Source organism: Ceratotherium simum, chromosome 6 (assembly GCF_057802395.1).
Source record: "Ceratotherium simum simum isolate JZ-2026a chromosome 6, ASM5780239v1, whole genome shotgun sequence".
Lineage (NCBI taxonomy): Eukaryota > Metazoa > Chordata > Mammalia > Perissodactyla > Rhinocerotidae > Ceratotherium > Ceratotherium simum.
The window spans coordinates 61,857,100-61,883,094 of record NC_141905.1 but is presented as its reverse complement, the minus strand read 5'-3'; the positions used below and the strand labels follow the sequence as shown (position 1 = coordinate 61,883,094).

Genomic DNA, 25,995 nt, shown 5'->3' with positions numbered 1-25,995 from the left:
TAATGTTACACCCTACTCTTCTTTTGCAGCTTTGAGGTTAAGCTGAGGTAAACAGTACTGATGGACATCGGGGAAGTGGTAGTTAGAGGGCTGGGATGGGATGCTGCCAGTGTGAAATCCTGAAGATACACTACTTGAAATTTGGGCAAGTTGTGGGGTATAAGAATGCAGTCACCATCACCTACTAATTACACCCAGACTTCAACACTATTATAAAAACTTCTGACATTCAATCTGATACCATTAATGAGATACATTTTAAACTGGGAATCTGATTAATAACAGCAGCATTAGTGGGGCGGATCCAGTGGCCTAGCGGTTAAGTGTGCGCACTCTGCTGTGGCGGCTCGGGGTTCGCAGGTTTGGATCCCAGGCGCGCACTGACGCACTGCTTGTCAAGCCTTGCTGTGGCAGCGTCCCATATAAAGCAGAGGAAGATGGGCACAGATGTTAGCCCAGGGCCAGTCTTCCTCAGCAAAAAGAGGAGGATTGGCAACAGATGTTAGCTTAGGGCTAATCTTCCTCACACACACACACACACACACACAAAATAACAGCAGCATTACTGTCCCACGGATAGCCCTCAGGAACTAGAGCTGATATAGGCCAAGAAGCCTCTGTAACAGACTGACTTAGTACTGTGGATTTGAGCTTGATGACCCTAGATCTCAGATTTCATCACACAGGTCAAGGCCCAAGATTACCTAGACCCTAAGTCTAACGCCCTATTTCTGTGCTTTGAATGGGTGTAGGAATCACGAATAGCCATCCCACTGTGAGTATGGGCTGCAAAGCAGAGTGCAGGACCCTTAGATAGCTTGAGAATTTTGTGTGATGATATATTTTACTTTGATTACTCTATTTTTGTATATTTACTTTAGTTTTTATAACATATTTTATTTCCTTTTCCAGTTTAACCCCCTTTTAGAACATAATTTTTTCCCTTATCCTATAAATGATAGCCTCTACAATGTTTCAGCTTCCTTGAGGCACACCACAAGCACCAATAAATGTTAAATGTCGATAACTATAATAAGAACTGAGTTTGCTATGCCTTTAAGTCAAAAGACAAGAAACAGGAACAGCCTTTTCTACTCACAAAGGATAACCTGGAATGGTAAACATTTAACTTCAGAGAATCTAACAATGCAGTTAACTGCCTTTTTTTCTATTTTTTTTCAAGTTACTTTTGATGCATTATGTTTGCTAAATCCTTTAGCTTAAGGCAAAATTCCTAACAGAGATTTCTAGCAGTGCTGTTGGTACCCCGAACTCAAGCTACACTGGACTCCAGCAGCATAATGGCTGTGTCATCAAATCACTAATGCCTCTGGAAATTGAAGGCCCCTCCCTGAGTGAAGGTTGCAATTAAAAACTGCAGGGAGAGCAGGGGAGGGGCTGGCAAAGAGAAAGCATTGCTCACCTGTACACATTTTCAAGGAGATAATGCATGCCTGCACTACAGTTATAACCACCTGAAAGGAAGGCTTCATTCCATTCCTGTCATTCCCCTGTGAGGTGGTTTTTGTAAGGAATGCAAGGTTTACCAAGTTTCTATAGTGGACCATTCTCCCAAATTAAAACAGAATACGTAGTTTCTTAAATGCACAAAAATGTAAACTTACCTTAATCATGCCTAAATCAAGTTGTCTAGTTCTAGACTGACACAATGATGGAGGTTTATTCTTTTTTAGTTATGAAGTTTCAGAGCTGTGTTCATGGGGATATATATAAAATTACTATTTATGACAAACAACAGAGCAGATCTGATATTTCAGAATTCAAAAGACCATTTGAAATTCTCTACCTGACTGTGGAATCCGATGATCCAGTTATGATCACCCTCTCATCATACTGGAGACACAGGACAGAACCGGTGTGGCCTGTGAGAATTCGCTGGCATTCCAATGTGCTTTTATCCCAGATCTAGGATGACAAACAAGATCCTTTTGATCACTGTGACAATGGGATGCTGCAGAGACTTGCTGGCTCTATTATGCATTTTATTCCCCAAAAGAATCAAAGCCCATAGTAGTGTGGAATGCATTCTTTTCGACAGGTATAGCTAAGCACCTATATATATGTGGCTTCAGTACTAATGCAGACTTTATCCTTTTCATTAAGGAACAGAGGTAGTCTATAATTATCTGAGGGCAAAATGAGTAATATCCCATTCAGTGCACTTCAAGAAGAGAATTTAACCCTAGCACTATCCATTTGTATGTGCTTCTGGGCAGGGGGATGGCAGGGAGCAGGTATCTGTCCTTTAAGGAAATGATTTTGGCTTTGGGACTGGAAACAATCTAAAACTCTCAGTTTCTGGAAATAACGCTTAGAGTTTATGCTTTGGATTGCTTTATGAATGTGGTCACCCTCGCTCCTTCAGCTACCCTCCCACAACTGAAGAGACCTCACCTTGATTGTGTTGTCTCGAAGGCCGCTTACTATCTTCTGATCATCATACTGTAAACAGTAAACTCCTTTGCTTGTTTCACTTCGGCAGTGGATTCTCTGTAAACTGTGTCTTCCACATCTCCAATTAGATTCTATTGTCTGAGAAGTAGGAATGGTGAAGAGATAGTAATTAGGAAAAGACCAGAACTAAACTCTTATTTGACTTTCATGGCAACCAATGACAAATGCTCAATGCTTCCCTCTATTGAATATACAGAACTTAAGGCAAACTGAAAAAAAAGTTTTCAAAAGGCCACTATTTAAAATTGTAAAACATTTTTCCATTTGCAAAGTAATTAAAGATTTATTTCCTAGAACTCTCCTGCATATAACTCGTACAATTAAATAATAAACCTAATGGAAAGAGACAGCTCACCAACAGAGGGCAAGTTATGAACCACATGAGGTTATGTGCTCAGTGCTCTTCTTAATGTGGTGGCCATTTCTACCAGAGAACTTCCATGGAGGCTCAACTCAGGAGATACTTGAATATCAGCTTCTAAGTGTAACTTTAACAGTCTCACAGATATTGTAAGACGACATGATATTCCCTCTCTCTGTCTCATCTATCAGTAAACAATTTTTAAAAGCTTTAACATTTTTGCTTGGCAATTTACTATATTTTACCTACCCTATTCACTTGTAAAGAAATTGATTTTTAACCCACATCAATAAACCTTAATGCGTTTGCTGTAACAATGCTATTACTGAAGAATGCTGATGATTCTCTAGTATTTGGCAAATATCCAAATATACATAGATTCTTACCTCAATGTCTTGTATAATTTTAGGATAAAGTGCTCTATAAAAAGAGTTGGGAGGAGCATTCCCATCAGGAGGTTTGTTTTTGAATAAATACTGTCCCCTAAAAAAATAACACATATTTCCCAATAAAAATCATAATATTATACATTTACAAGGAGCTTCATATTTCTTCATAGTGTTTTCACAGTTACCATTCCATATAACCTCCCTAACTAGCCTGAAGAGGTGTGAAGTTAAGCTCGATTTCAGGAGTCCCACATCAAGGAGTAACTTTCTGGGCTCTAGGGAATTCGGTCAACATTGATTTGCTTTTGTGTAAAACTTGATGATTTCCGTGTAGAACATCAGAGTCTCAGGCCTTCAGGAATATTACAACGTCAACAGCCAAACGAATACATATCATCAGAATTCATCTATTGGTCTGTCAGATTTCTGTATAGACAGATTCATTGGCCTTATCTTTTGAAAATCTTGTTAGTGATGGTATCTACTACCTCTGAACTAGGCACATGCCCCACAGTCTTTTTTCACTGAGTAAAGCTGTGCCAGTGTCAGTGGAGCCTAGCATCATGGGCAGCAGGAATGCCTCTGTCATTGAGATCACTTTTTCTAGTCTTCATTTATTGTGGAGTAAGGTGTGTTGGCAGCTCAGGCACCCAGGCTGCTGGTGATCAGTGTAGCTATGCTTTAAAAGGAGCAATTCAGTTCATTTTGACAGAAAACAAAGGCATCACAGGAGTGTCCAGCAGCAGGTATGGAAGAAGATGAAAGGAAATGCCTAAGAGCACTGTGCTGTCAAGTCTAAGGCATGAAATTGACTTTCACAGATGTGTTCCTGGCTACGTACATACATACATGCATTTTACTGCCTTTCCTTGATTCCAGTGAGCAACATTTGTTAGCATCTCCTTCCTTATGACGGCACTTCCCTGGAATACTCATATCCCAAGCTAGATCTTTGCTACAAAAAAAAAAAATCAGTAAATGGCAATCACTTCCTGCTGGGTAAAAAATTTAATTCCTCATCCTGAAGTTAAGAACCCACCAAACACGGTGTGGAAGCTAGTAAACCCCACTATGGGTGTACTAACTGCTGTTCTCACTGGCACCGTGCCTTGCAAAGTGGAGACAGGCAGAAATGCCTCTGAGTGTAATCCTGGCACCAGAGAAATCATGTTTTCTCTGGGCCAGTCATCCACTCCTCCCTCTATAGCTCCATTACAATATAATTAATTGTTTGATGTCTCTAGGAGCGCTTCCCCCCTGCCCTCTTCCTATTATACACCTTGAAAATTAGTTGAAAAAATTTCCTATCAGGAAGGTAGCTGGCTCTGACTTCTGTGATACAGAAAGGGAAATCTGCAATGGAGAAGCTAAAATAATAGTTTTTAAAAAGGGACTAATAGGAGCAAGAAACATGATACACTAACATAAAGAAAACGGCAAACAAGACACATTATGAAATAATTCTAGCTTAGAGATATACTTCTTTGAACAATCTTATTCTATAAACACATTGCAGGTAAACAACAGATTTTGAATGAAGAGATTCTAAATCTGGTTAATAATTATAATTTAATAATTTCAACTTCAATATCCTTTAATAGAGGTAGGAATCACTATACTGATTTTGCAGATAAAGAAATCAAATGTCAGGGAGGCTAAGCAACTTGCCCAAGGTCACACAGTTAGTGAGCAGACCTGGGATTTGAATCTAAGTCTGACTTCAGAGCCCTCACTCTTTACTGTCTTTCAATGCCCACCATTCCTTAGATTCCTGTCCTCCTTTTAATCTCTGGCAATCGTATTCAGGCACCCCAGGATTTTCTTCATATGCAATGCAACTATCTCTACATCCTGAGAGAGAGAAATCACAGAAACCTCTGATCTCATTTTCTATCTCACTGCATTTACCATGCTTTGCTAAAGTATCTGAATTTCTTCAAATCAAAGGTGCTATAAAAAAGGGTGGCTAGGTGTTGAAAACTGGTTTCTCAGTATATATTTATGTTGTAAGTCAAAACCTTTTATGATGGAAGTTCTTTGACAACAGGGATCACTTCAATGTGAAATGCCTAGTACCTCTGAGAGTGTGAGGACATAATAAATGCTAAATATTAAATTCAGAATGTTATCATATAACATGATCTGCTGATTAAGAAACTAGACTTTTCCCAAGTGGTCTTTTATTATACTTTTAAGAGTTACCATTACTGAGCAGAGAGAGCATATTCAGTATTATTCAAGAGCAAAAATGACAGAGTTCATGTCCTAGGGGCAGACTGTCAAATTCATCTAGATATAAAATACAATAGCAGAGTGGGAGTTAAACCCAAAGCTTTATTAGAAAACTGTATTTACCTGTTTATTTTTGGTTGGAGGAAATGCAAGAAATTTTCAAAAACAGCATTTGGGGAAAAGTACAACAGAAAGACTTTATTGACATAGTAGGCTTGGTAAGACAACTTGAAAGACGAAAATGAGAAACTGATCATAGATTAATTTTTTTTTTTTTAAAGTGGAAGAGGACAACTAACACAGGAAGACACGCAACATGTAAAAACAGAAGCAGCCACAGAAAGTTAAGGGGATACTGGAGGAGCTCTTGATGGGGTGGACAAATACTTGTAATTACATGGGTCTATATCAAGCTAAGATGATAAAGGTGGCCAAAGACAAAGGAATATAGTCAGAACTCTGAAGGATACTCAAAAGAGCAAGAACGGGTTCCTTGGTTGAAGAGATAGGGAAAAGAGTGATAATCAGTGCTAGATCCTGGATTATTTCTCAGCTATACTTTCATATACTCTTTTAAAAGACCAAAAAGCCATCTTTTCAATAATTTTATTTGTTTTTTTCTTTGTAACTAACATAACAGATCTTGCTGTTTAGTGCCTATCCTAAGGAAAATTGTGGAGCCTACGTCTACCTATGGCATTTTCACATGCATCTGCCAAGATCTGACCATCTACTTCTTGTTCTCTCTGCCTTCAAAAGAAGACTTTGTCAAGTCCCAACGTCTAATAAAGGTTTCCTGTCATATACAGTCTAAATGGGAACAAAGTATATTTTAACAGGGAACAAAACCTTTATAGCCATGGGAATGAATCTCTGTAACTGAAATTTCAGGTCAAGAGTTATTTGGAGTAGAGTTTCTTTTCTTTTTTTCTTTTCTCTTCTTTTTTTGTCCCTGAGGGGTAGAGGAATATTTCTAGCTGCCCTAAAATTTTCCCACGTAAGCAACTGCCTGCTCTATTTCTAAGGCTGGCTCTGGCACGCTTAGCAGAACGATAGACGTTGAATGCCATACAACTGTATAACTTATTTGCTTTTTTATACAATAAATAATTTATTTCCAAAGTATGAAATTAGTAATGAAAGATAAGGTTTCTATTTTTCTATAAGTGAAAATAAGAAAAACATATTTGGGAAGGAGAAATAAGAATATGCTTTCATTTATGCAATTTTTATATAGCCAAAGAATTGCCTGGAATTTGCTTGCTTTAATTAATTTGAGAGAAATTTTAGTCTTCCTAATAGCCAGAATGACAGAAATCTCTTGAAGCACTTGGTATAATATTTAGAGGTCATTATGTTTATTACATATTAATGAATTTCAAAGATGCAAAATAGAAAAGGGAGCCAACTATATTTTTATGAAGATTGCTAAGAAAAGCTGATCATTCTTAACTGTTTTATATCTCTTTATGATCCAAGAAAAACAATCGATAAAATTAATTGCTCAGGGTATCTCTGAGCACACATATGCCTGCTGGTGCATATCTATCAACTAAAATACTTAATATGTCACCTTTATTTTATTTTTGAAATATTCACACCCGACTTTCTTATAGTGACATTCTAGAGACATTCTCTGAGAGAAAATTATATACAGAAGACATCTTCCAGAAGTTCTAATGAAATGGTACCACACATTAACAGAACAACAGCAGCAAAACTGGTGAAGTCTCCTAGGCTGCTAACTATATAATGCCTTAAGGAATTTAGGCAGTAAAATCTTGAAAAGATAAGAGTCTTATGAAGAAATAATGATTTATACTAAATTCCATTTTTCACTCTGATGGCTAGAGTTCTTATTTTAGTTTGGCATAAAAATAATTTTGATTACAAAGGTGGTAAAACACTACAGGCATGGGGTAAAGGCAAGAAATCTTCTGAAGGAGAAAATAATTATTTGTTCTGGATTGCTTTTGGGGGAAAGCTGGATCTGATGGCTTCTGTGTGACTCCAAGTCATCCACTTGCCTTATAAATTGCCCATCAGACCTTTTTCAGGATATCAATTTCCGGCCAGAGAATGCAAATGCTTTAAATGGGAGGGCTGGTCAGTTTTTCATTATTTTTTGCAAAGTAGTATTAACACATTATTATGTCATTTATGAGTGACTGGTCAGAAGAAAAACTGCTGAGTACATGAACCACTATTTTACACTTTTTCCTATAAACCAGCAAAATCACTGTATTAAATGATAAGCAGTCTCACTGGTTCCCAGCAATATTCCAATAACTCTGAATGGCCAGGTCCTGAAGTTCTATAATAGTAAGAAAGTTAAAAGGCTCACCACCCTCTTCGTTCTGCCAGGCCTCTCCACAGAGAATCTGTCCTGACCATTCTCTCAATGAGCTTCTTCCATAACATGCCATCAGATGTCACTCGGTACCATTCCTTGCACACAAGTTCAGCAGCACATAGTGATTTGGCATCCAGGTATGACAGAATGTTCTCAGCAATGTGATCCAAACCCCGAGCTTTCAGTGGGGGGAGGGGGCAAAGAAAAAGAACATAGGTGGTGGTGAATGATTTTTTACAAAAGGCCCTTTAAAACAGAACAGCATTTATTCTGCTATGAAGGCACATCACTGTCCCTGGTGTTGTCCAGTTTCTTTTTCAAATAGAGACTTGGGTAAAATGAGTGTCAATGATTTTTCCATAAGGTTGCAGAAATGAACAGTATTTTCCATCTTCCTTTAGATACAGAAGTTAAAGCTAACAACAAGCAAACCCCCCAAGACATTAAAAATAAAAAGGATTCCAGAAAACAATTCACATCTATCTATATGGATTTCAGCACTAGGGGATGTTCTATGGATGGCATCTCAAACTCTGTGATTCAGGCCCCCCCAAATCGCTATATTAGGTCCATTTCTCATTCTGTTTCTATTACTACTGCAGTTTCAAAGCTGTTCAGTAAAAGAAATATCCTTTAAATGTACTGGGGGAGAGGCACTAAGTCAGAATGTGCTGGGTTATAGAATTTGGGGCATGCAGAAAGGAGAGAAGAAGGAAATACAGATTGGTATAGGAACATCCCAAGAGGAAAGACAGAGAAGTATGTTTAAGTTCAAGGATGAGTTTAATTTCAGATGTTAAAAAAAAACTATATTTGAGAATAGTTGCTACTATAAAACCTAAATGACAGTTGGCCAAAAATGAAAAAATCCAAGACCAATAGATAACTTGGTTGGAATTTCAGAGACTATTTCGTAGGATGTACAGAGGAAGAGTGGAAGTAGATCTTGGGCTGTGTAAACTGGATAGGCTTCCCAATTAAAATTCTCTACCACCCATATCTGTACTGAGGCCTCAGAGGTATAGATCCTATAAAATAGGATGATTGCACTAATAAACCTTTTGGCTGCTGTTCTAATTCACAAGTGAGACAAAACGTTAAAAGTTATTTCTCTTTACAGGTTACATATCAGAGGTTTGCTAATGACTTAGTGCAGAAGGATTCCTTCATACTCTGACTTCCTCAGGCAAAAACTTAACAAATAGGAAAGAGAATACGGCATTTCATTTTGTGCCTTTCTCCTGAATCATACAAAGACACATTTGGACGTCATTAACAACAAATGTGCTTAAACATTATTCTAATTATAAAGACTATACGGACATCAGTCACATTTTTCAGCATATTTGGAAAAGAAAGCATTAAATGGATCTTGTTTGGCTGGCATCACATGTTCATATTTAAGCATAAGCAGATGGAGGCATCCATCACCTAATTCTTATTAAAGGAACATGACTATAAGCCAATTAAAGATATAATAATTAGTTCTTCATGCAAAATATAGTGATGGTACAATTCCTGCATCTTTATATTGAAACTTTCTACACCATCAGAAGTTTCCAAAATGCATTCCTGTGTTTTTAATGGCTGCCATCAAATTGCTCCTAATCTTTCACTGTGTCCCTATAATAAGTCTTTGGAAGTAATTTCACCTAACACTCCAAACAAACCCATTACATTAATGGATTACAGGCATTTTTTGAAGTAGTTTGGTTTACTAAATGCAGCCAGATGGTGTAGGTTTATAAGTTAAAATGGTCGTAAAGCATTAGACTGATGATTCAATATCTTATAAAGTGGTCAGCAGATACACACGAGGGATCAGTATTAGGCAAAGGATACACAAGTCTAATCAACAACTATTCAATTCTTAGTGGTATATGCTTGAGATAGTAACATGTCTCAGTGATTGGGGAGAGCACAGTAATGAGGTACACACAGACTGTTCGCACAAAGAAAACTGTTTGCCTATGGCTAAAACAAAATCCAATGAGTGAAGAGGGGGCAGAAATCTATTGTATTTAACAAAAGATATAGGTACAAATTCAGTTTTAAAATGTTATTTCTAAGCTATAAATAGGCATTTCTTTTGTTTAAAGGGCAAGTTAAATTCCAATTTTGGAAGAACACATTTTTGAAAAAGATATTAAGTGGCAAAGATTAAGCAAAGTGGTAATATGCAGTTTGGGGGAGGGTATAAGTTGGTATACTTTTCTTAAAGGTTGGTTTGGAACATGTATTAAAATCCTTAAAAATGTTTATAATTCATTAATATAGGAATCCCACTTCTGGCATTTTTTCCTACGATGCCCAAAAGATTAATGATTAAGAATGTCCACCACAGCATAGTTTATAACAGGAAAAACATTTTAAACTACCTAAGTGTTCAATAAAGGAGTTAAATAATATGTGCTTCAGCCATCGCAAAGAATACATAATACTATAAAAATTATATTTTAAAAAACATTTTGGAAAATACTAAGAAAATACAGTAAGAACAAATATGTTACAAACACTTATGATCCCAGCTTTAGAGGGAAATATACACATCTAGAAAAAATAGAAAGGCTACATGCCAAAATACTAATGCACATTAGCAGTTCTCTCTGAATGGTAGGGTTCCGGGAAATTCTTCTTTTTTCTTTTTTTTTGGTGAGGAAGATTGGCCCTGAGCTAACATCTGTGCCAATCTTCCTCCATTTTGTATGCGGGACGCCACCACAGCATGGTTTGATGAGTGGTGTGTAGGTCCACCCCCAGGATCCGAACCTGTGAACCCCAGGCCGCCAAAGCGGAGTGTGTGAACTTAAACACTATGCCACTGGGCTGGCCCCCTCGAAATTTTATTTTTATATTTTAAACTCCTTTGAATTTTCTAAATTTCCTATAATATAACTTCTATAATCAGGAAACAACAACAAAAACCAAGATAAATTTACAGACTCACTCATCTTTGTACAATTTTTCTTCTTTTAAAATAAGCTTTCGACAGATGAGAACCTTATACTTTCCTGAGAGAGCATTTTGCCCAAATACTGATGCCTGTGTAGTGTCCTAGATCATCATCAAGCATTCAGTAAAACAACCATAGCACCCTCCAAAAAAAGTATTTTAAGTATGTGTGTGTGTATATACATATGTAGTTAAGTGTATGTATATATTTAAATATATATTTTAAGAAATATATATACTTTTATATACATAGTTTACAATAGCTATTTGGTTACTGAGCACAGTGAAATTGTAAAGCCTGGAATTTACATATTTAATGTTACAACAAGGCTCCTGAGATACCTTTCTTTCTAAAATACTCAATTAAAAATATTTCTTATTGATTCCTACAATTTAAATATTCTGTTGATAAATTTCCATAGAAATCCAAACCCAAGTGTGTAAGTTAACATTTCTTGAAACTAAGACACATTATAAAAGACACACCTCAAACCAGATAACATCTCTGAAAAGATTTTATTTGGACCTATGTGTGGGTGAAAACAGGGTGATTAGAAGGGCATGAGATAGAGAGAAGGTAGGGAAAAGAGGAGTCTCTTTCCAGAGTTTGATTTTTTGTATTTATACCCCAAGAAGGTACGATTCAAGGATTCAGTTTGTAAAAATCAAGCCAATAAAGACTTTTAAAATGTATACCTAAAATGTATAGAAATGCATACCTGAAGATCTACTACCATTACCATTGTAACATACCTTTCAGGCAAATTAATGGCTCACAAACACCCAGAGACATACCTGGCAGAGCAGTTATGAAGTCCCTCTGCAACATAGGTTTAAGATACGAGTTTATGTGCCCATGTTGGTAATGACACATTTGGGATATAAGATGTTCCACAAATTCCACTTGATCGGACTCTGACCACTGCTCAAAATATTTGACACACAGTTCCTTTTCCTTCTCATAGCTTGCCGAGAGTTTCCGTTGCTTGGGCACAATCATACTGGAAGTGCCATTGGTAAGTTTTGTCTGTAGAAGGGGTGCATTAAAAGAAACATATAATAATAAGTATTAAAAATGAGGGAAATATATAATTTTCTAGTCTGGTATGCTATGTTAAGTCCATATAATGGACCTCACTCTGTTACTCTATTAGTAATTGGATGTTTGTGAACAGCAATTACATGGAAAGCCACAGGAATATCTCAGTAAGTTGGTAAATCAGGAGTATTGCCAGATGACAAGGCATCCATTTCCAAAATTTCACAGGAATACATTATTTGGAGATATAAAGACGAAAGCTAGTTATCATTACTAGCAAGCAAAAAACCTAATTTTCTTTTTCTTATATACACCAGTTACTGGACATTTATATATTACTTACTCACAACTTTTTTTTTTTCTTTTGGTGAGGAAGACTGGCCCTGAGCTAACATCTGTGCCCATCTTCCTCTACTTTGTATATGGGACACTTCCTCTACTTTGCATGGCTTGATGAGTGGTGTGTAGGTTCGCACCCAGGATCTGAATCTGCGGACCCCGGGCTGCCGAAGTGGCGCAAGCGAACTTAACCACTACGCCACTGGGCCGGCCCCTCACAACTTACTTGTTAATAGTCAAATAAGAAATCCTCCAGGCAAAAAAAAGGCCACTGAATAATTTGAGACTCTGGTACCTTCGGAGATAAAGCTTAAATAACATTTATATGCTCAATCTACCCTTTTCCTTCCCAAAAATCCCATCTCTGCTGTCATTAAAATTACATGCCACTGAACCAGGCCTGATGGCCTAGTGATTAAAGTACTGGGTGCTCCGCTTTGGTGGCCCAGGTTCAGTTCTCACACGTGGAACCACACCACTCCTCTGTCAATAGCCATGCTGTGGCGGCAGCTCACACAGAACTAGAAGGAGTTACAACAAGTATATACAGCTATGTACTGGGGCTTTGGGGAGGGGAGGAAAAAAAAAGGAAGATTAGCAATAGATGTTAGCTCAGGGCGAATCTTTCCCAGCAAAAAAAAAAAAAAAAAAAAAAAAAAAAAAAATATATATATATATATATATATATATATATGCCATAATATCTTTTTTATTAATTGGTTCATTCAATAAATACTAATTGAGCATCTACAACATGCCAAACACTGTCATAGGTGCTAGGAATACAATACTGAACAAAAATAACATAGTCTCTATTGTCAGGAACTTATATTCTAGTGTGTATAGCAAGATAAAAACATAACCAAATAAACAGAAAATATATAGTGTAGATAGTGCTATGAAGAAAAATAAAGCAGTATAGGAGAAAGAAAAAAAGTGTATGTTATTGTAGTAGGCAAAATTCTAAGATGGTTCCCCCAAGATTCTTGGCTTCCGGTGTACACACATCTTCTCTCAGTTATTCAAACAAACACATAGGCACTGCTATGATTTAATCAAGGTCTCAAATCAGTTGACTTTAACATAGGGAGATTTCTCCGGTGGGTCTGACCTAATCAAATGAACCATTTAAAAGCAGAAAGTTTTCTCCAATTGGTTGCAGACGAGGAAGGGGATCATGTGGCAAGGGCAGAGGTCAGCCTCTAAAAGCTGAGAGCAGCTCCCAGATGGTAGCCAGTAAGAAAATGGGGACCTCAATCCTACGAACGCAAGGAACTGAATCTGCCAACAACAACGAGCTGAGAAGAGGATTTTTCCCCAGAGCCTGGAGATGAGAACTCAGCTCAGCCAACACCTTGATTTCAGCCTTGTGAGACTTTGAGCAGAGGACCCAGCCATGCTGTGCCAGACTTCCAACCTACAGAACTGTGACCTAATTAATGGGTGTTGCTTTAACTTGCTAAATTCGTGGTAATTTATGTAGCAATTAAAAAAAAACTAATATAGTTATTTAAGTCTAAGGTGTCAAAGATAGTTTCCCTTGGGGCCGGCCCAGTGGCATAGGGGTTAAGTGCACACTCCGCTTCAGTGGCCCGGGGTTTGTGGGTTCAGACACCGGGCGTGCACCGACGCACTGCTTGTCAAGCCATGCTGTGGCAGCATCCCATATAAAATAGAGGAAGATGGGCATGGATGTTAGCCCAGGATTAATCTTCCTCAGCAAAAAAACCAGGAGGATTGGCATCAGATGTTAGCTCAGGGCTAATCTTCCTCACAGAAAAAAAAAAAAAAAAAGACAGTTTCCCTAAGGAGATGACATTTGAACTGAGACATAAAGGAAATGAGGGAACTAGACATTTTGTTATATGAGGGAAGAATGGTCTAGGCAATGGGAATTTTGAGAGCAAAGGTCCTGGGTAGCAGTCTGTCTGGCATGTTCAAGGAACAACAAGAGGACCCAGGGTGGCTGGAACCAAGGAGAAATAAAATTGGAGAAATATCCAAGCCAGATCATCTAGGTCATTTAGGTGGTGGCAGCTAATTTCCAAAGATGGCCCCAAACAATTTCATCCCTCCCTGAACATGAATGCTGTTCCTCCCTTCAAGAGGTGGAGTTTGTTCCAGCCTTTAAATCTGGGCTCTGACTACCAGAATGTGGAGAAGTGACATTCAGGGACTTCTGAGCTTAGGTAGCTTCTGCTTATTCCTTCTTAAAGCCTTGAGCCACCATGTAAGAAATTCAGGCTACCCTTCTGGAGAGGGAAGTCTGAAGGATGAGAAGCTATGCAGAGAGAGGTCACATGCAGAAGCACCTAAAAACCTGAGAGTGACATGATCTGACAACTTTTAAAAGGATCACTGCTGTGTGGACAATACACTGTAGGGGACATGAATGGAAATAAGGAGACTAATTGAGGGACTACTTCACAGTAGTCCAGGGAAGAGACAACAGTCTTTTGGACTAGAGTGGTAGCTGTAGAGATGGTGAGAAATAATTGGGATTCAATGCATATTTTGAAAGTAGATCCAACTGAAATTGCTGATAGACTGGATATGGGGTATGAGGAAAAAAAGGAGACAAGGAGCCAAGTTTGAAGCTGGGGAAATAGGAGAATATTCAGAAATGAACTGAAACGTTTGCTACTCTGAAGAAAGCTGGTTTTCTTTAGAGGATAACCACAAAGTGGTACAACCAGGTACTTTTCAAAGTAATTTGATGGATCTTTGGCATATTTGCCTGAGGCAATCCCAATTTGGCAGGGAGACCATGTTACTAGGGAGTTCATACTTGCTTAAACATATTGAAATGTGCCAAAAAACTGTATCAAATTTGGATAATCAACTTCTGTTATTTAAGGCACAGGCTTGCCTTAATTTCTAAATGTTAAATCCTACATGCAGGCCTTTTTACAAATGATTTCTAATACACAGCTGAATGTATATTTTTAAGAACGGCATTAGCCATTCTACTTACACAGAAAGAGTTGACACCTGTAAACAGCAAGCCCTGGTGTACAGAGTTGGATGTTTTCTAGCATAAATGCCACTGTTGTCTATGATATAGACTAAAAATGATTAATAAGAACCTGTTAGACACAGGCCTTGAGGGACTTCAGGGTTGCTTTTTGTGTAGGTTATTTGTTTACATCTCAGAAAAGGAAAACTCATGAAATATGGAGTAAGATTTAGAAAGCTAACAAATAGGTGGGTTTACAAGCTTGACCAAATGCCACTTCACATCCCAACAACCAAAACCTCCCACTCCATCATCTTTATATATATGTCCTTTGTCTCTTAAAAGGTAGAAATGGACCAGAGTTGGATGTTACCCAAAGTATTGTTTTCTAAAGCTAAAGACCAGGAATGCCAGTAACAGAGAACAATAATCAGCAAGGTAATGAAATTATTCTGTTTATACTTTAAACAAACCAGATGTTTCTATAATCATGGGGAGTCATGCTTTGATCAGTGGCTATCAGACTATTAACAGATAAAAATGCCTAAGGATTTCACAAGTTTGGTTATCTCCCTGCAGGAGCTAAAATTCAGTTAAGACTTTCTTATACTTTCAATGATCAAATCATAAATGGGACCTAAAACATCTGGCTATTAGAAGTGAAGTATAAACTGAGAGTTCACATATTTACCAACTGTCTGGGCTATTCTAGTTGGTACTAGATTTTAGTCATCAATCCTCAAAACAGAATATTTCCTTGTGAGGTAGAAAGACATATACCTCAGCTCCATCATCACTTCAAATGAGTTACTCTTAACCACTACACCATACTGTATTGTTTTAAGAGCTCTGGCCCTAAAGTAGAAAGACTTGGTTTCAAATTCTAGCTCCTCAATTTACTAGCTCTATGACATGAAATAAATAACTTGATATTTTCTGAGTCTCTGTTTCCCTCATCTGTAAAATGGGGATAATCATAGGATGTATTCCATTGGGTTTTTGTGAGGATCAAGTAAAATAATCTATGAAAAGCATGCTTAGCTTACCACCTGGCACACAGTAAAGTGCTCAATAAATCAACACTCTTAATGATCTTATGACACTGATGGGGTTGGACTTTCCCTCTCTTTTTGAAAATACATCCTTCTTTCTCACTATGTAATATATATATCTGTTTTCTATTTTAATTTTCATTGAAGTATAATATACATAAAATGGCATAATCTTAAGTTTACAGCTTGATGAACTTTCACAAGGTAAACACACCCAGGTAACCAGCACCCAGATCAAGAAACAGGTTATCACAAGCCTCACAAGCCCTGCCTTGTGCTCCTTTTTTTGGGTCACTAGCCCCCTCTAAGGGTAACCACTATACTCATTTCATTTTGTTCTGAGTTTTTAAATATTTTTTTTGGTGAGGAAGATTGGCCCTGAGCTAACATCTGTTGCCAATCTTCCTCTTTTTGATTGAGAAAGATTGTTGCTGAGCTAACATCTGTGCCAATCTTCTTCTATTTTCTATGCGGGACACTGCCACAGCATGCCTTGACGAGCAATGTGTAGGTCTGCACCCGGGATCTGAACCTGCGAAACCTGGGCCACGCAAGTGGAGCACGGGAACTCAACCACTATGCCACCAGGCCAGCCCCAAATTTATAAGTACTATTTTTTTTTGTGAGGAAGATTGGCCCTGAGCTAACATATGTTGCCAATCTTCCTCTTTTTGCTTGAGGAAGATTGTCCCTGAGCTAACATCTGTGCCAATCTTCCTCTATTTTGGATGCCGCCACAGCATGGCTTGATGAATGGTGTGTAGGTCCACGCCCGGGATCCAAACCCGTGAACCCTGGCCCGCTGAAGCAGAGTGTGTGTGAACTTAAGCACTATGCCACCAGGCCGGCTCCCTCATTTCATTTATTTTGAAATATATTTTATTTCATTTTATTTATTTATTTTTGTGAGGAAGATCGGCCCTGAGCTAATATCTGCCAATCCTCCTCTTTTTTTGCTGAGGAAGACTGGCCCTGGGCTAACATCCATGTCCATCTTCCTCTACTTTATATGGGACGCCGCCACAGCAATGGCTCAACAAGCGGTATGTCAGTGCGCGCCCGGAATCTGAAGCAGTGATCCCCGGGCCACCGCAGTGGAGCACGTGCACTTAACTGCTTGCACCACCGGGCCTGCCCCACAGTGAAATATATTTTAAAAAACTGTCTGCCTATACAATTTACAATAGCATTAAAAAACAAAACAAAACACGTAGGGCCGGCCCTGTGGCTTGGTGGTTAAGTGCGCGCGCTGCGATGCTGGCGGCCCGGGTTCGGATCCCGGGTGTGCATCAAGGCACCACTTCTCTGTCCAGCCTGAGGCCGAGTCCCACATACAGCAACTAGAAGGATGTGCAGCTGTGACAGACAACTATGTACTGGGGCTTTGGGGGCAAAAAATAAATAAAAATCTTTAAAAAAAAAAAAAACACGTAATACTTAGGAACAAATTTAACAACATATGTGTAATACCTGTAAACTGAAAACTACAAAACACCGTTGAGTGAATTTAAAAAGACTTTAAAAAATGGAGAGATATATTATGTTCAGAAACTGGACTCAATATCGTTAAGATGTTCATTCTTTCCAATTGCTCTGTAAAGTCAATGCAATATCAATCAAAATCCCAGCAGGCGTATTGACAAGCTGATTCTAAAATTTGTATGGCAATGCAAAGGGCCTAAGCTTTAGCCAAAACAATTTTGAAAAATAAAAACGGGCCGGCCCCGTGGCTTAGCGGTTAAGTGCGTGCGCTCTGATGCTGGCGGCCCGGGTTTGGATCCCGGGCGCGCACAGACCCAGCGCTTCTCCCGCCATGCTGAGGCCAAGTCCCACATACAGCAACTAGAAGGATGTGCAACTATGACATACAACTATCTACTGGGGCTTTGGGGGAAAAAATAAATAAATAAAATTAAAAAAAAAAAAAGAAAAAAAAAAGAAAAAGAAAAACAAAGATGGAGGACTCACACTACTGAATTTCAAGACTTACAAAAAAGCAATAGTAATCAAGATAGTGTGGCTTTGGTGTAAGGACAAACATATAGATCAATGCAACAGAATAGAGAGTCCACAAATAGACTCACATATGGCCGGTTGAATTTTGAGAAAGGTGCCAAAATAATTCAATAGGGAAAGGATAGTCTTTTCATAATTTTATTTATTTATTTATTTATTTTTCCCCCAAAGCCCCAGTAGATAGTTGTATGTCATAGCTGCACATCCTTCTAGTTGCTGTATGTGGGACGCGGCCTCAGCATGGCCAGAGAAGCGGTGCGTTGGTGCGCGCCCGGGATCTGAACCCAGGCCCCCGGCAGCGGAGCGCGCGCACTTAACTGCTAAGCCACGGGGCCGGCCCAGGATAGTCTTTTCAATAAATGATGTTGAAACAACCGGATATTTATATAGAAAAAATGAACTTTATTCTTTACTTTAGACTATATACAAAAATTAACGTAAGTAGATTCTGGATTTATACGTAGGAGCTAAAACAGAACTTCTGGAAGAAAACAGGAGAAAATCTTGGTGCTCTTGGGATAGGCAAACATTTCATAGACAGGGCACAAAAGCACAAAAAAGTACAAACTTTTTTTAAAGAAAAAAATAGATAAATTAGCATGTGGCAAAAATTTAAACTTCTGGTTTCCAAAAGAAACAGTTAAGAAAATAAAAATACAAACCACGAGCTGGGACAAAATATTTGCAATATATGTATTTGACAAAGGGCTTTTATCTAAAACATATAAAGAACTCTTAGAACTTGATAATAAGAAAACTTTTTTTATAAATGGGCAAGAGATTTAAACAGACACTTCACAAAAAAAGATCTATGGACGGCCAATAAACACATGAAAAGATGTTCAACATCATTAGTTACTAGGAAAATGCAAATTAAAATTACAATGAGATACTACTACACATTTACTAGAATGGCTAAAATTAAAGACTGACCATACCAAGTATTGGCAAGAATGAGGAGCAGCTGGGTCTCTCACACACTGCTGGCGATCATGTTTAATGGTACAACCACTTTAGAAAACAGGTTGACAGTTTCTTATTAAGATAAACATAAACTTACTATATGATGCAACAACTCCACTCCTAGGTATTTACCCTCCCAAAATGAAAACTTATTTCCACACAAAAGCACTTCAGTGCCCATCAAGAGTTGAACTGATAAACAAATTGTGATATATCTGTACTATGGAATAGTACTCAGCAGTAAAAGGAATGCACTACAGATACACAGAATGACAAGGATGAATTTCAAAAATATGCTGAACGAAAGAAGCTAGGCACAAAAGAGTACATACTTTATGATTCTACTTATATGAAACTCTAGGAACAACAAATCTAATTTATAATGATAAAAACAGATCAGTCGTTCCTTGGGGTTGGATGTGGTGGTGGGATTGACTGAGTAAGCGCATAGCAAAGTCTTTTTGGGCAATGAAAATGTTCTATACCTTGGTTGTTACACAGGTGTATATATTTGCCAAAATTCAGTGAACCGTATACTTAAAATGGGTATATTTTATTTTATGTAAATTATATCTTAATAAAATTGATTTTAAAAACTTTTTAGGATAGAGTCTTCCTAAGGATAAATGTCACTGTCATACTAATTTCATTTACAACTAAGATATTACATTTATAGAGAACTCTGGAAATAAAGGTCTTTGTTATCAAGTCTCTTCCCTCTATCATTCTCCCATACAGATTTTTCGACTAATGTCTAAAGTAAATGCAGCGGGGCCGGCCCCATGGCTTGGCGGTTGAGTGCGCACGCTCCGCTGCTGGCGGCCCAGGGTTCAGATCCCGGGCGTGCACCGACGCACCGCTTCTCCGGCCATGCTGAGGCCGAGTCCCGCGTACAGCCAACTGGAAGGGTGTGGAACTGTGACATACAGCTATCTGCTGGGGCTTTGGGGGGAAAAATAAATAAATAAAGTTTAAAAAAAAAAATTTAAAGTAAATGCAGCAAAATTTCAATTTGAGAACCTTTGAAAATCCACAAGGGTGGGCCGGCCCATGGCTTAGCGGTTAAGTGCGCGCGCTCCGCTGCTGGCGGCCTGGGTTCGGATCCCGGGCGCGCACTGATGCACCGCTTCTCCGGCCATGCTGAGGCCGCGTCCCACATACAGCAACTAGAAGGATGTGCAGCTATGACATACAACTATCTACTGGGGCTTTGGGGGAAAAAACAAATAAATAAAATTATTAAAAAAAAAAAAAAAAGAAAATCCACAAGGGTACCGTGAAAAAGTTCAATTATTAAAAAATCAAAAGGTTGTATATTAGAGTATATGGGAGAGAGGATAATTGTTACCGCTGGCAAGAGAATTAATTTAGCTTTCCCAACAAAAGCCTGATGACTTAACCACTACCACTCAAATGTCTAGGAAAGCTGACTAACACCCTCAGTTTAATGGTAACACTAACTTTCTGCCACCCCTGCACATCTCCTCTTCTGCTTTTCTGTTTACAATGAACAGTTATCTCCAGAAACGAAAAAAAGAAAGAAGCTGTCAGGTGACAACACACAAAATCAAAGGACTTAAGTATTTATACGACTGTCCTTGGCCTAGTCCTCAAAGGCTAAGGGTTAACATTTTCCCCTCTTAAAACATATTACATGCACCACTTTCAAAATTACCATGAATTTCTCTAAAGCTGCCACCGGGGCCAGGAGGGAAAAATATATACTTGCAACTAGCCTGACCACCACCACTGCAATCAATATTAAGTGTGCTGACTTTGCTAACTGTATTGTGTATAGGTTGGAAAATACAGTATGGACTTGCTGAACTTGGTGAAATGACAGATGTTTCTAGCTGGCATGCAAACCTGCTTTAACCACAAGGAAAGGTGTGGTAGGCAGAGAAAAAAAAAGTTCCGGTCATAGAACACCATTTGGAATTAGGGGTGCAAGGGCTAAATGAAGAGAGTAATATTTACAACTAGAGAGAGGCAAATATTTTTTTTTTTAAGATTTATTTATTTATTTCCCCCCCCAAAGCCCCAGTAGATAGTTGTATGTCATAGCTGCACATCCTTCTAGTTGCTGCATGTGGGACGCGGCCTCAGCATGGCCGGACAGGCGGTGCGTTGGTGCGCGCCCGGGATCCGAACCCGGCCCGCCAGCAGCGGAGCGCGCACACTTAACCGCTAAGCCACGGGCCGGCCCAAGAGAGGCAAATATTTAATGATTCTGTTTCGCCTTCAGAAGGGCTTTGAGGATAGACACATTGAAACCCATGGTAGGGGAAAGCGTATAATGATTAAGATGATAAATGAATGTAAGAATAAAATGGGCAAGGGTTGTGCTGGGGATAAGGCTGTAGCCTAGGAGGGACAGGACAAGAATTTTGATTAAGGCCGAACTCAGAGTTATCAATCAACCAACAACCATTTATTGAGTGACTACCTGTGCTGGGCACTTTTCTAGGTGCTAGGCAAACTGTGGTGAACAGGCACACAAAGTTTCTTTACCTTCTTTGGGGAGGAGTAGAGAGAGAATATATAATAAATATGTTAATTTCAGAAACCAATAAGGATTGTGAAGAAAACAAAATAAGGTAACATAAAATAGGGAATTGAATAGTACAGCCAACTTTAACTGAAATGGTCATGAAATGATGCTGAAGGGGGTAACATCTGAGCTGAGATCTGAATGATGAGAAAGAATCATCAGTCTTGTGAAGATCCGAGGGAAAAGCCTTCCAGATAGAAGGAAAAGCAAGTCAAAGGTGTGTTCACCGGGCCGGCCCCATGGCTTAGCGGTTAAGTGCGGGCACTCCGCTGCTGGCGGCCGGGGTTCGGATCCCGGGCGTGCACCGACACACTGCTTCTCCAGCCATGCTGAGGCCGTGTCCCACATACAGCAACTAGAAGGACGTGCAGCTATGACATACAACTATCTACTGGGGCTTTGGGGGAAAAAAATAAATAAATAAAAAATTAAAAAAAAAAAAGGTGTGTTCAAGTGAAAGAAGGCTAGTATGACTAGGGCAGAGTGAATGAGGGAGAAAAGTGGTGGGAAATGAGGCTAGTGAGGTGGCCTGGGGCCAGATCATCTAAGGCCTTCTGTGCCACAGTAAGGAGTTTGGATTTTATCTTAAGCGTAAAGGAGAGCCCCTGGAGGTTTTGAAGTAAAGTATGACATCATCTGATTTATGCTTCAGAAATATTTACATGAGCTGCCACATAGAGAGTAGAGTGGGGCAAGGCTGAGGAGACGGGGACGGGATAACGAGAGCAAGTTGCAAGAGCAGAGGAAGGAAGACCAATTAGAAGGCTGATAAAATAATGCAGGCAAGAGGTGATCATGGCTAAGATTAGAAGAGGCAGATTAAGAAATGCTTAGAAGAAAGGTATTTTACCCTCACAAGAGAGGAAGGACAAAGGGCCTGTTGAGAATTATAAGCCTGGGTTATAATACACATTTATTTCAGTATAATGACTTACTTTCACAGTAGGGCTGATCCTTCAAATATTTAATCTGGTACATTAACCTGGATGGGGACAGAACCAGGGTTCTCGCTCCTGTGGCCAGGAGAAATAAGGTAAAACATTCAAGAGTTATGAGGGGGAAGAGGGGGGATTTTTTTAAAGGTCTACAATATATTCCCTATTGGCTGCTGCCAGGCTTTAGTTAAATAAGAATCCAAAAACATTGATTTTATTTTTTTTTTAGATTTTATTTATTTATTTTCCCCCCAAAGCCCCAGTAGATAGTTGTATGTCGTAGTTGCACATCCTTCTAGTTGCTGTATGTGGGACGCGGCCTCAGCATGGCTGGAGAAGCGGTGTGTCGCTGTGCGCCCGGGATCCGAACCCGGGCCGCCAGCAGCGGAGCGCGCGCACTTAACCGCTAAGCCACGGGGCCGGCCCCCAAAAACATTGATTTTAAAGTTATTTTTCCTTGATTTCTTTGTAAAAATATCTCTAAAAAAAGTCAACACTGTCTTGGTTGAATTAAGAGGAAATGGTATTGTCTACATTTTGATTAGGACTGAAAGGTATAAGTTAAGCACACCTAGGGATGGAGATGGTGATAGAAGGGAGATCCAGAACAGCTCTAGAACTCCCAAAGAGCTAGGGTAGAAAAGAAAAAGGAACCCAGAAGGGACAGAGCCCATTGGCACCTGGGCATCCTTTAACAAGGGAATTTCAAGAGAAACTGAAAGGATTAGGCCATAAATTGAACATGCAGAGTAAAAGGTAATGAATGGTCAAAAGTGGGATCATAACTTTTAACATTCCAGTTTTCAGTTCTTAAAAAACCTTTTTAACTTTCAGTGACCAAAGAAGTAGTCCATTATCTTTTTTAGGGGGTGAGAGTGCAAATGAAGAGAAAACGGTGGCTGTACGTATAGAATGAGACATACATTTCAACAGAAGTAAACATCACACTTCTCAGTGGGATTATTGTATTAATATTTTAACAGCTTCTACTAAATATGATTACATATTAGGTGAACTCATAAATATGTCAGATCTGATTAGTGAACGTGGAAGACAGGAATAGGGGCAGATTTGTCAGCAGAAGGCAAGTTCACACTATGAATCTGACTGGTTTCTAATAACCAACATGAAAAAGATTGCAACCACTTCAATCCTTTTAAATAAAACTTACTAGGAAATGAACTCACAAATGTCCCAATATGTATGATTATTTAAAGACTGGAAACTTGCCAATCTTTTTTTCTATTTACTAATTATTGGAAAAGACATATAAAAAATTCATCAAAATCAAAAGAAAGCCATTTTGATTATTTCTGCATTTTTGAGGTAGTTAAAGGGATAGGATAGTCACTCAACATTTTTAGGTTTCAAAACTGGAGCTCCTGTTTCTGCAGTGAGTTCCCTCATGCAACTTGACAGCTTCCAAGGTGACAGGCTCTTTTGTTCTAAACCAAGAAACTCACAGCAGTTTAATTTACTGCTGCCTTATTATAGCTACTAACTATACACACCTCTAAGGCTGGTAAACCCACTGATGTAGACAGTGCCACCTTAAAAGGATTTTTGGATGGGTCTTAGTGATGGGGGAAAAAAAAGGACATAATGTTTAATTATAAGAAATGATTGAAATAGGCACAGACATACCCCGGGTGCCTCTGCACTGCAGCAAGCTCTAAACTTGTTATCGTTAATGGTTTAAATTTCACTGTGCTAATCATTTCAGGACACAAGCCTTTCTTGATAATCTAATGAATTATTCCAACATCCTTCAGCAAAAAAAAAATCCTCCATGACAGCACTAATTACAAGACGTTTTCCCAGTGCTTATGTAAAATATGACAGAGCAGCAGCTTAGGGAATTGCAGAAAACTGCTTCTAATTTCCACTGAGAAACTGACAAACACCTCTTTTTCATCTCTCCCAGCTCTCAAGTAAGATTTAACTTTCTCATTTAGTTAATTACCGAGTGAGGATCATCATTTCCCCGGATCAGAACGGCACAGAGCCTTTATCGTGTTAACTTGTGAACTTGATCGATGGCTGCTGCTAAAACTTAATAACTTCACCCCCTGGCAAATTGTAAGATAAATATAATAGGAGAAACTCTGACAGTAAAAACCTGCCAGAAATGAGCGCTGTGTTTATGTTTCTTTGCAGGCAGCAAAAAAACAACCGACAGCTTATTACTGGTTGCGTGTTACATATATTTAAAAGACTCCAGGCAGTTAACTTTCTACGTACTGTTAAAACTTTGCTCACAAGATGGGAAAAAGTAGCAGTGATGCAGATCTGGGAAAGTGAAGGAAGAAGGAAAAATATGGGAGAAGGGCAAGGCAAGGGAACAAATATATTGTGTAAAATCTTGTAAAATGTCATGCTTATCATATAAAATGCCCAACCAGCATAAATAGGCATAAAATCTTAAAAAAAAAAAAAAAAGAATTCTGAATTTCTAAGACACTGTATGAACTACATCTAGGAGGAAAGGAAGAGAATTTTGCTCAAATATCAATGACCATAAGTCCATGCCTGAAGAATTCAATTAACTGTAGAATTCCCAGATCTCTTTTCAAAAATCCGTGCAGCTAGAAAACCATTCACTAACTACACCATTTAACCCTTTCTGAAACCAGTACACTATAGCTAGGAAATGCATAACTTTGTCTAGAACACTTCATCTAGTCTTATATTCACGTTCCACACCTAAGCTAGCCAACTGAGAAGGAAATAGTCTGGAACTTTTTCTTATGATCAAACTTAAATATGAACTTGGAATTTTAACATTTAACCTAGTACAGCATGAATTTTATGCCTTTTATAACCAACAGTACCAAGGACAACAGACAAGGTATACCAATGAGGTATAACAATAATAGAATGGCTGCTCACCATTGTGAGTCCCTTCTATCCCCCAAGACTGATAAGAGGGCTGAAAACAAATCTGTATATAAATTGCCAAATCTGTAACACTGACCACCCTCACAGTATAGAAATATTACAAAAAGCAAAATATGAACTAAATTTTGGGGAGGGTAGAGAAAGGCAGAAAAGGTCTTGTAGGACAGAGTTTAAGCCTAACTTGTATATAACTGTATTTAACATCCATTATATGTTATGATTGTGCCAATAGCTGATGGCTTCATGCTGCAGTCCAAGGGGCCACCATTTTGAAAGCTGAAAGGATTTGGAAAACTGAACAAAATGGCAAACCAAATTCATATTCACTAGAGGAGCAAATCTGATTGATTCCTCATTTTGTTTTGTTTTTGCTTTTGTTAAATACAGATCTATTGAAGTCAAGCAAAGAAAGATCAATTGATTTTTAAAAAACAGCACTTAGACACATTTTAGAAAATATGAAAAATACAGAAGCAAAAGAATA

The 25,995-nt window shown here is 38.6% G+C and overlaps 1 protein-coding gene across 7 annotated transcripts in view; it reads right to left on the bottom strand.

Annotated features, from left to right (window-relative positions):
• Positions 1 to 25,995, bottom strand: part of BTRC (beta-transducin repeat containing E3 ubiquitin protein ligase) — a 184,310-nt gene that overhangs the window by 12,673 nt on the left and 145,642 nt on the right. For all 7 annotated transcript variants that reach the window (XM_004427970.3, XM_004427971.3, XM_014785664.2 and 4 more), the window contains 5 exons: positions 11,558 to 11,789; positions 7,802 to 7,988; positions 3,223 to 3,319; positions 2,416 to 2,553; positions 1,808 to 1,926 (listed from right to left, as the gene is read on the bottom strand). In XM_004427970.3, coding sequence (XP_004428027.1) covers positions 1,808 to 1,926; positions 2,416 to 2,553; positions 3,223 to 3,319; positions 7,802 to 7,988; positions 11,558 to 11,789 — 773 coding nt within the window. The remainder of the gene's footprint in view (positions 1 to 1,807; positions 1,927 to 2,415; positions 2,554 to 3,222; positions 3,320 to 7,801; positions 7,989 to 11,557; positions 11,790 to 25,995) is intronic.